Consider the following 11178-nt stretch of genomic DNA (forward strand, 5'->3'; position numbering starts at 1 on the left):
ACTCTTCTTTGCAGCTTCACTTTGAATAAACACACACTGGAGCTGAGGGCTGGAGTCCGAGGAATCAAACAATCAAGCAGCAGTCAATAAAACCCCTCTGCTTCTCTGAGGAAACTTTATGGTTTCTGTGGAATAAAGAGAAGCACGTGTAGTAAACATTATAGACTTGATGCGTGCAAAAGTGGAAAAACAGCAGCAGGGATTGTGTGCAGAAAGACATTCCAATGACGTTGGTGTTTTTAATTTATTGTTAAATGGGCATTATTATGTAAAATTAAATTTTTAGATCTTTACATCATCAAAAACATAACTGACGTGTTTCCTTGATTCTTTAATGCATGTTTTATGAGTGTGAGAAAACCCCTCCCTCATGACTCCTTCAGACTAGCCAGTAGTAATTAGCAAACACCTGGTGGAACTGTGCATGTGCTGAGCTCGTTATACGAGCTACTTCTTAGTGCAACACTGGTAAAAACTTTGTTGGAGTTAATAGTGACGTTGTGTTGAGTTCCTAAAGGCAGAGATTCAGAAAGAGCTTGACTTAAAGAGACAGAGGCCCAATTTCAAGCCATTAAATTAGAAAATCAAATTCCTTTTGTCATATTTGATATATACAGCATTTCTATCACAACAGGGGGTAGCATAGGTACTTGATTGTGCTATAAAATGATACAGTATCTGGAAAACACTGAAAGCATCAGTATTAGTGGTCCTGCAACAAAAATGTGCGGTTAGGGATTCCTAAACCAGCTGAGCGTTTCTAAAACAAAACTGCGCGTCTGCTGTCTTCCCCACCTCCCGTCTCTTCCTCCCACTGCAGAAAGTCCAAGTTGTTATAACTGTTCTGGACTATGACAAGATCGGCAAGAACGACGCCATTGGCAAGGTGTTCGTGGGCCTGAACAGCACGGGCACAGAGTTGCGCCACTGGTCCGACATGCTGGCCAACCCGCGGAGACCAATCGCCCAGTGGCACGTGCTGAAGCCCGAGGAGGAGGTGGACGCGCAGCTCGCCACCAAGAAATAGGCAGGGGCCACTTTCAGCTCCTTGCCTTGTAGTACTCTTTAGCCAGTTTGTGTAAATACCTCAGTGATATATGGGTCCATCCATCTAAGCCTCCCTTTACCTTCTGATTGCAGAGTAAATCAATCAAACGTCCCGCTTTTCTTTTTCTGTTAGGTTCTCTGTTTCTCTGATTTGATTGGTTTCCTTCTCTGAGCCCTTCACCACCACGACCAAAAGCCCCCTTCTTTTAAGCAATATGATCTGTATAGATAGCGCATGACTGAAAGAGTTTATTGTACCACAGTTGTATATATAAGTATGCAGACAAAAATGATTTCTAGTTTCTGTGTTTGTATGTTGTTACCCGTTTCCTAATCTGTGTATATCTCGATGTTTTTAATAAGATGTTCTATTTTAAATTATGTAAATGCAGATATAGAGGAAAGCTAATATTATATAACCCAGGATTTAAAAATTCTACCTTATTACTTTATTGCATTCCAGAGTAAAAAGACAATTAACTCCAACCTACGAGTGAGGGAAATGTTCAGATCGTAAAGGACGGCGTCTGGCTTTAAGTTCAGCATCAAGCATAGAGAAACAGATGAATATAAACCAATACAAGGCCATTAACTGCTATGGTTCTGTTGGGGAAATTATGCTGGACATTTTACAAGCACATGACTCCTAATGACGTACTTAGTTCTCTACCAGGACCTGCAGTATTTGTTTGGGTTGAACAGATCACAGTTGAGTCTGTCTTCTTTTCATATTTGGCCAGATATTTTTGGTTTTTGTCAAAATTTGTTGAGAAACAGACCTGTTTGGGGGGGTAGAAAAAAAAGCACCAAGCTGTAGCCATTGTGCCCTTAATCTTGTTTGACAATATTTTGTTTAAACAGCCTTGTCGTAGTTGGAAGTGTTGCAGTTTAAGAAGGTTAAAAAAGAAAAAAAAATGCAGATCTGGTCTTAAGATGACTATTTTTTAGCGCAAATCAGCGTGTTGACTATTTTTAGTAAAGTGCATGATACTTTTTATTTTTACGATCTTTTACTTAAGGCCGGCAAACACCAGGGGGAGCTCTTCTGTTATGATTCCCTTGCCTTCTAACAGTGGAGTGGCCTAAAAAAAAAAAGACAAAAAAATCAAACTTTTCCTCAACTGAATGTTGAGCTTCTAAACACTGCCATTCAGGGGGGCGGCTTGACCTGAGAGCCTCTCTTCATGCACACTCCCACTTGCTAGTGGTCGTAGCTTCGGTTTTTTGGGAACAATGTCTCTGGCTGCAGTGGTGCCCTAAATCGCAGTCTTTGCTTTGCGTTGCCTTCTCACAGCGACAATAGAGCTAGCCATGTTTTACTGCCAATTTTAACTTTTATGTGGCTGCTGTTTTTGCACTGGACGTCTTTGAAACTCGTTCTAGAGAACATGTTTGCTTTGTGTTGGGACACCTGCAGGGGGAGCCAGAGATCCTCACAAGGACAAATTGCATTGGGTTTTTTTTTAAGCAGGCAAGGAATTAAAAATCGAGGTGTGGGGAAATTGGCCCATCAATTTAGTAAACCGTACATTAGTAGCATTGGTTTGTTTTTAGGGGACATTTGCAGGCTTTTTATGCTCAGAATATAATTTTGGATTATATTTTTTTCAGTTTTAAGTGAACAATTCAACTCCAGTGCTCAAAAATTATGCCGTTTTGCTTGCTCTAAAACAAGAAGTCAAACTTTTCTCCTAAACTGCTCTCAAACTGGAGTGTAAACCACTCCAAGAGTACTCAAAATAGAGAAAACGGGCTTTAATCCATATTACAAGGGTACAATTTGAAGAAAAGATTCCTTAATTCCTTAATATGAAGGATAAGAATCCAGTGTGTGCATACAGTTTTTATAACTACAGTAACAGGTTGCAATTTGTACAGAAAATTCTCTAAACTGGGAGAACAGACCGCAACCGGTATGAATGGTTTTCAAACCTGCAGATTCTAATCCATGCATACACGTTCCCAAGCTGACAGGATGCATTCCCGTCTAATCTGAAGGAATGGATTGAATCCTTACTGTTGGGTTTTCAAACTGCTGGAATAGATTCCAATCTGTGCTTCCGAAACTGAGAAGATTTGCATTGCATGGTTAGGTTTCCTCAACTAAACACGACTGATTGCAATCGTACCTCTTTCAAAACTGCAGGAACAGACAGCAGTTGTTCATGGAGTTTCTTTTACTGATGAAACCGACTGTAATCCACGCATGTAGTTTCCCAGTTTTAATGAGTAGATTGTTGTATGTGTTTAGTTTTCCAAAGTGAATGTTTGAATTTCAAATTGTAGTTCTTGAGTAGGTTTGAAATCTGATCACATTCAGTGCATCTGGTTTTCTAAACTGTGAAGAAACTGACTGCAAATTCCTCTGTACAGTTTTCTAAACTGAAGGAGCAGCTGGCAATCTGTGTATATTTTTTATAAACTAAAGAAAGGTACAATAATTATGCACAGAGGAGATAAGCTGTGTAGGTTTCCTAACCTAGAGCTCACTTTGCAGTCCATGCATAACTTTTATAAACTAAGAGAACAGATTTCAAACTGCGTACAGTTTCCTGAACCAGCAAAACGTATTTCCCCCGCCTCCATTTTTTTATTCCACCTCCTTGCCTGTGTTGGGCTCCGCACCATTAGGCCAACAGCTTCAAATTACTTTTGTCGCTAACCTGGAGAGCAGGGAAACAACCGTAAAAGTTAATGGTCTGCTGTGTCCATCGTGTCCTTTACTTACGGGTCCAATTAGGAGCAGAATAATCCATGAAAACCATGAAGTCTCTTATCTCGGAGGAACCTCTTGCATATACTCGATGCTTATATTTCAGGAGGACTTTCTAAATGTTTTCAATGTTATTGTGTAGTTGATAGCACTATTATGAAAAAGCTACTTGTCATTCCATAGGAGTCTCTGAGGACTGCTTTGTGTATCACTGTGACTGCCGTGTGTGCTTAGAGATGTAGATTTATCAGTAGGTAGCGAGTTCGTTCTGTAGTGATGTCGTAGCGTTTAACGCCATCCCCCCGCCCCCTTCTACACGCAACCAGAGAGACAGAGTGAGCGCACGCACGCCGCCGCCTGGCGTCGCGCGTTTTTATCTGAGCGGGTCGCTTTCACACAGCATTTTGTTGAGCACTGTGCAATACTTGTATGTTCATCCCATAGTGTAAAAATCAGCGAGGATGGCGTTTGTCCTTCCTGGTGAGGCGGTACGGACCATAGATCCAGCCTGTTCACCTCCTTTTAGGGTTTTCCTCCCTCTTTTCTTTTCTTATTTTTTTTTCTTCGCAGGTTCGTTTTTCTCCTCTTGCACACAATTCCAGCATCAGACGCTTCAGGGAGTCTCAGTTCAAAACCAAACAAGATAAATATCCCTAAAAATGCCATGTATATATCCACATCATGTCAGAAGTAAGTAAAACGGTGAGATAAATATATCTATTTAGCAACTAGTATCATTCAACATTTTAAATCTCATCATTATTAATTTTATGCCTTATTGAGTCAAAATCCCTTTTTTATATTTGAGAAGAAACTTTGAATGTACAGTACAAACTGTGTTGGTGTAGATTTCTTTAATCGTGAGATTATTAGATGTACTTTGCACTTTTTGTTGCAACAAAAAAGTACACATAGTAACTTAAATGATTTTTAAACTCTACATTCATAACCTGTGTGAGGTGAAGGCTCTCCCCGTCTATAAAGCTTCAACCATGAGGGCTAAAAGTGTGTCAATTCAATAAAACCAAAATAATTTACATTTATGAATAGATTCAGGAAATATTTTTTTCTATTTAAATGCATGAGTAAATACACAATGAAATCACTATTACTTTATATTCTTTGCTATAATCAGTTGTGAAATGAAGGCATAAGCTGTGCTACAACTCTTATCCAATCACATCGTGTATAGCTGCATTAGCCCTGCCCACCAATTTGAAGAAAATTAGTCATGTGCTGCAAGTCCAGAACTATGAAAAATTAAAATACATCTTTAACTTAAGATCTATTAAGTTACATCTTAACAATAAGTAAATGTTGTGTATTAATTGAATTATTGAAACATTTAAATAATTTTAAATGATGTATTTTCAATTTTATTTGAATTATCACACATTAATGTGTAGTTATTCTTGACCAAGTAGGAAACTGGAACAGATACATGAATATATTATGTGTATATTTTATGATAAAATTATAATATTTATATAAATGAAAAAAAAAAACATTTAATTGTCAATTTGTTAAAATACATAATTAATTAATTAATTAATTAGATTGTAAATGTGGAAATCATAAATAAACTTCCAATTATTTTCTCTTGAAATTATGTATTACTTTAGTTTTTAATTATTTCATATTTTCTGTGTCCATTATTAAGTAATTTAATTTAAATTTCATGTAATTTATAAGATTAAAGAAAATCATGAAATGGTTCAACACAAAACAATTAAATGTGAATTTTGATTTTTTTTTTCCAAACATTGTATTTTCAAATTGAATAAATTACATATAAGAAAGTATTTTTTATTTCTTGTGCTTCTAATTATCACACAACAATGAACAAATTAATATTGAATTGTCTCACTTTTGGCCATCAATACATCTCCTCTCTTGGACTTGAGAGAATTTTTTTATTTGACATTTTTCACATGTTAGATCCATTAAACCAACAACAGCTTCAGATTTCAAAAAGAAAAAAAAACTGTAAAAGGATTAAAGTCCGAGGCCTCAGCGAATCCAGGCCAATTCTGAAGAAATTATCCGATCAAACAGAGACACATCAGGGAATTCAGTAACGGAGGGCAGCGTAGCAGAACCCATCGGATCGTGAGGTGGAAAAAAAACTTCACTAAACAAAAAGCCATTATTACCTGCACTGCAGCGCCACGCCCTCCCCCCCACCCCCGTAATACGGTTTCCTACCAAAGCGTGCAAGTATAATCAACACAATAAAAAAATCTCCCCTGGAAAAGCTGATCAAGCTCTCTGTGTGACAAGATTCTCTCCAGTGACAAAGCCACACTGACCTTTCAGAAGCAAAGCTGTGTAAAGTATTAGAATCTGATGCTGTAGAAAGATCCTAGTTGCCTTTGTGTATATCAACTGCCTGCTTGAGTATTTTGTGTGTGGAAGTTTTCTCTGTAATCTCGTAGAACTGTTTGGGGTGTTTTTTCCTGCCATATCGCTCGCAGCCAGAGCGGGCCGCTGACGGTTATATTTGCTGTGTATACCTTCATTTTCTGATGAGGTGTTTTACAGTTTTGTTTCACTTTGTGTAGTGATTCACTCTGTGGAGTTTTCTGACTGTTGTTATATAACTTCATATACACAAATGATCAATAAAAATGTTTTATTTCCTGTTGATACGTCTCATGTTGTGTTTTCTCAACTGAAAAGCAAAAATCCTTTTTCTTGATGTTTTATGTGCGGTGCATGAAGTATCGCCTTGCATCAGGAAGGTCCAGGATTCGAATCTTGCGTGGAATTTGCTTGTCCTCTCTGTGCATGCATCTGTTCTTTCCAGGTTTTTCCTTTTCCAATGGCCGCTGAAGATGGCCACTGACCCCCCAGTGACCCCACATGAACAAGCAGGAATCCACCAAATCCCAGGCAGTGTGTTAAAAAGACTAACACTGCCATCTGCTGGGAACAAACAAATCCAACCACCTCCATGAAAATGTATGACATCTCTTTACAAACAAAAATCTGAAAAATGTTGCCCCTTTGCTCTGATTTCCCCAAATAAAATCTGGTGCAACCAGAAGGCTTCAGGAATCATCTAGTGGTCTATCGTTCAGTCTGTCACCTCTAAATAGTGAAAATGGGAAAATACCGCAAAACCTAAATGGCCATCCACCTCAACTATCTGTCAAGAAGAGCATTAACTCTGGACACTTGCAGAGATCCACAGCTCAGGTGAAATTCCCCTACTAAAACATATTCACCAAACTCTGGGCGGTGAGGATTCTTTTCTTCAGGAGAAACAAAGAAGCTGGTGAAAGAAGTTGAGGCAAAGATGGAAGCGGCTAAATAATAAAACTGATATGGAGTCTCCATGAGAAGATCAAACACAAATTTATTGAGGCTTTTGCAGAAGTAGAACAAAAAAGGATTATGACTCTAAACATACATAGGAAATATTATTGTTTCAGAAAGGCCTAGTTAAAGTCCAGGCCTAACTCTAATAAGAGTTGACAAGTCTGAAGCATTGATGTTCATAGCCTTTTCAAGTAGAATCACGGCACACTTTTCAAGGATTTATGTGAAACATTTTTAAAACGGTGCATTACGACTACATGGAGTTGGTTTTCATAAAATCTAAATAAAATGTACTGAAGTATTTGGTACGATGTGGTCAAATAAAAAAAAGTGTTTGCAGAGCTAACTTTGAAGTAGCTTACAGAAAGTCACATTTGTAAATTTGCCTGTGGCTTTTTATTCACGTTTTGCATAATTTGCACAGAATACTGTGCTAATCTTCATCAAATGAAAGATAAGAAAAACAGAAACCATTAGAACTCGGATATGTTAACAACAACCTACTGTCATGCTTGCTGCAGTTTGTTCCGACTGCAAAGTTTAAAGTGACAAGTGAAGCAGTTTGTCTGCACAATATGTTTTAGTGCCTGGTAGAACAAATGTGACATTTGTTCTACAAGGTGTTGGTTTGACACAAAGTAAGATAAATGATGTGTCACAGCTGCAGGAGGAAATGGTTGATGTGTGTCACTTATCTAGCAGCGATTATGAAGCATGTCAGCTAAAATAAGGAGAACTGTGTTCTACATGAACAGAAATATAAATTGGGTCAGAGTGCATCTCCACAGTGTGCAGTTTTTATGTTGCTAAAAATTAAATAGGAAATATGCTTAGTTTTTACTTAGTCGTTACTTTTAGGAAGCGTCTGAAAAAAAGCAGCAAGACATAACCAAACGTCTTCATGTTTATATATCATTGCATGTTTGTTTTTTTAATAACTGGTTTTATTTTGAAATCCATGTCTGTTACAAACTTCATGAACACCGTTAAGCTTTCTGCAACTAACCATTGATTAAGCGAATGTTGTCAGAATAAAATGCCTTTCTGTTCAGTTGAAGCTATTTTGACTTTCAGGATAACTAAAGGAGTGTTTTAATATTCATCTACTTATGAACAAAACTTTGGAATTATGTATAAAAATCAATAAACTTGAATATATTCAAAAAGTTATTTTTAATAATTAGCCTTACTTTGTTCATTCACCCATGTTTACATATGATGTATTTGAAAATAAAAACTAATATATATTGAATTGGCTTATGATTAGGCTATCAAAATATCTCATTGATTTATTAAGTATTTCGGTTTTGTGAGAAACTGAATTTTGGGGTTTCAGAATCGGATGTTAACAGATAAGGTTTTAAATGTACCACTCTGAAGTGAACCTTTATTATATACCTTGAAGTTGTTTGCAGGCTTCCATAATCAAGAAAAAGAAGAATCGTTTTCACTGTTTAGCTAAATTATTTAAATTAATATTCTTTAAATTCTAGTTTAAATTACTGATGTACAGTCGGTTTGAGCTTAGTTTAGCGTAGTGAAATGTTTACATACAAATGCTTTCATTTTGAAAAGCTGTAACCGGATGTGGTTTCACGTTCAAACACAGTGACCACCTAAACTTCCGTTACAGCTCAGACAGTTGCAGCATTACACTCCTCCCGAGCTGCGCTCTCAACAAGCAAGCAAGCGTCTAGTTGTCTGAACGGACTGAAAATGTTGTCTTACATCATCGGGGTGAGTTTTGTTCTCTTTTGCAACATTATTTAACTCGTTTAACTTTAGCTAACTTCTCAGAGCTAACATTAGCCAACACGCAGTTTTCCCCACATGAAGTCCAGTCGGCCACCCCGCAGGAATTTGCGTGACTCATTTCTCCTGTTGAGGGGGGATTAAACTAAGATGACTTTTAGCAGTGACAACGCCCCGCAGGGCTCCTGCACAGCCTGTAGCTAATGCTAGCCGGTGGTCTGCTGTCTGACCTTCATCTCACAGCTGATCCGAGGCGGCTTTGACAGCATCATCAACCTCATCTTCAGGCTGCTGTTCTCCAAGAAGAGACCTGCCATCACCTTGGAGGACCCCAGCATCAAATATGCGCTCAGGTTAATCGACAAACAGGTAAGAAAGGGGCTGTTTAGCAAAGTCTGCTAATGTCTGCAAACTCTGCTGGTGCGTTCACGTGACAGCTGAGGTATTTGAGTTGATTGTGTTTTGTATGTTTTAGATTGTGAGTCATGACACCAGGAAGTTCCGCTTTGCCCTGCCTTCTCCTGAACACGTCCTCGGCCTGCCTATTGGTCAGTATGAGCTCCTAAAACACAAACACACACACAATTTAGGCCAAAAGGCTACGTATTAGACTATTAGAAAGTAATTGTGGAAAGAAAATCACACACATTATTAGCTCTTATGACTTTATTTCCACCACTAAGGCATGATTTTGTGCACAACTAGTAGATTTCTTGTGACCGAGTCCCTCCACCCATTGATCTGCAACGAGTTGCAGTAGGCCTCTCGGCTACTGATAACCATATCATAATATTGCAGTTGTGCCAAACAGTTGCAAAATATATCAGAAATATATTGTCATTATGATACTGATGTGTGCAGTAGGGGTGGTCGATATGGATTTAAATTTGTAGCACGATATTTTGCCGTGCTATTGTGACAACGATAAAAGTAACAATAAGAGTTGTTTATTTTTTCATGACTGTGACTGTGTGTCACAGCAATTCTAGCCCCACTAACACAAATACTGCTTGTAATGTGATTACAAATAGGAATGCAATCACATAAAGAAATGTGATTGCATCACTAAACTGCGGTATTTATTGACGTTTTCATTGACCAAACTGGACAAAAAGTAAAACTATCAACCCTGACAATAGGGACTATTTTGGGGTGTTTAAACAGCATTAATTGGAATTTATTTTCATAATGTATTCCAATTAATGACGACAAATTTACTCACGCTAGTGGGCTTTTACCTTGTATTAATATTGCAAAGGACTGTTTGGATTAGATTCCAGTGCAACACTCTGTTGGATGGAGTCTCTCACCAGAGTAAAATGCTAAAGGTCAGAGTTTTGGAATCTCCTTTGTTGATCTATATAATGTTCTCCAGCAAACAGAAAAGCTCTATTTATGCTGAGAAAAAAAATAACACCCAGGTGGACTCTTCTCTGATAAGGCAGCTTTTAGAGGAAATGAAGTGGAACTTAATAAATACACATTTTACAGATTTTCAATTGTAAAAACTTTAAAAACCATTTATCATTTTCCCTCTGTTGCATAAAATTTATTGAAGTGCAAACAAGATTGTAAAAGTTCAAGGGTTTCTAACTTTCTCAAGTTTTAGTGGCTTTTCTCGAGTTGCAAAAGCGAAATAAAACCAGTATCCATCTCTGCTCTCGTCTTCAGGGCAGCACATCTATCTGTCCGCTAAAATAAACGGGCAGCTCGTCGTCCGCCCGTACACACCCGTCTCCAGCGATGATGACAAAGGCTTTGTGGACCTGGTGGTGAAGGTGAGTCCAGAAGCAAGTTGCTTCTCTGCCTACGTATAGCATTTTATGGATTTAAATGCCTTTTATCTGCTTTTCTTTAACAGATTTATTTCAAAAATGTTCATCCTAAATTCCCAGAAGGTGGGAAGATGAGTCAGTATTTGGAGAGCCTCAAGCTCGGCGACACAATTGACTTCAGAGGTCCCAGCGGTCTTCTCACCTACGAAGGCAAAGGTGAGAGCTTAATTTTCACCTTTAGAAAAAATAAAAAAGGGTTTGAGTTTCCCATCTTCTTTTTTTATAATAAACTGGTGAGACAGTTCTAAAATGTGCAGAATGTTTCAAAGCTGAAATCTTGAAAATTAAACTCAAATGAGCTTGGAGTCATTAGACATGTAGACACCATGTTAAGAAAAGAAAGAGCCTTTGCGTGCTGAATTAGCCTGATTGCTAACAGCTGCTCATCTTTGGTATCTGAGAACCAGGGCTTAAAGAGCTCCGGCTGGCGACCGGATTTCCGGCTTTTGACCAAACGGTCCACCTCAACCAAACTCATAGACATAATATAAGGATAGACGCCTCATGGAC

At 38.0% G+C, this 11178-nt stretch overlaps 2 protein-coding genes across 5 annotated transcripts in view; both read left to right on the forward strand.

Moving 5' to 3' along the window:
• syt1a (synaptotagmin Ia) overlaps positions 1 to 5245 on the forward strand; it is a 102748-nt gene extending 97503 nt beyond the window's left edge. For all 4 annotated transcript variants that reach the window (XM_007555296.2, XM_007555298.2, XM_007555294.2 and 1 more), the window contains one exon: positions 821 to 5245. In XM_007555296.2, the coding sequence (XP_007555358.1) occupies positions 821 to 1027 (207 nt within the window). In that variant the 3' untranslated portion in view covers positions 1028 to 5245. The remainder of the gene's footprint in view (positions 1 to 820) is intronic.
• A 3433-nt stretch (positions 5246 to 8678) lies between these two features.
• The window catches only part of cyb5r3 (cytochrome b5 reductase 3), a 9964-nt gene continuing 7464 nt past the window's right edge, over positions 8679 to 11178 (forward strand). The window contains exons 1-5 of the mRNA XM_007555299.2: positions 8679 to 8818; positions 9077 to 9202; positions 9309 to 9381; positions 10505 to 10611; positions 10695 to 10824. Of these exons, the coding sequence (XP_007555361.1) occupies positions 8798 to 8818; positions 9077 to 9202; positions 9309 to 9381; positions 10505 to 10611; positions 10695 to 10824 (457 nt within the window). The 5' untranslated portion in view covers positions 8679 to 8797. The remainder of the gene's footprint in view (positions 8819 to 9076; positions 9203 to 9308; positions 9382 to 10504; positions 10612 to 10694; positions 10825 to 11178) is intronic.

The sequence above is a fragment of the Poecilia formosa genome, unplaced genomic scaffold (genome assembly GCF_000485575.1).
Source record: "Poecilia formosa unplaced genomic scaffold, Poecilia_formosa-5.1.2 Scaffold69, whole genome shotgun sequence".
In the NCBI taxonomy this organism is placed as follows: Eukaryota; Metazoa; Chordata; class Actinopteri; order Cyprinodontiformes; family Poeciliidae; genus Poecilia; species Poecilia formosa.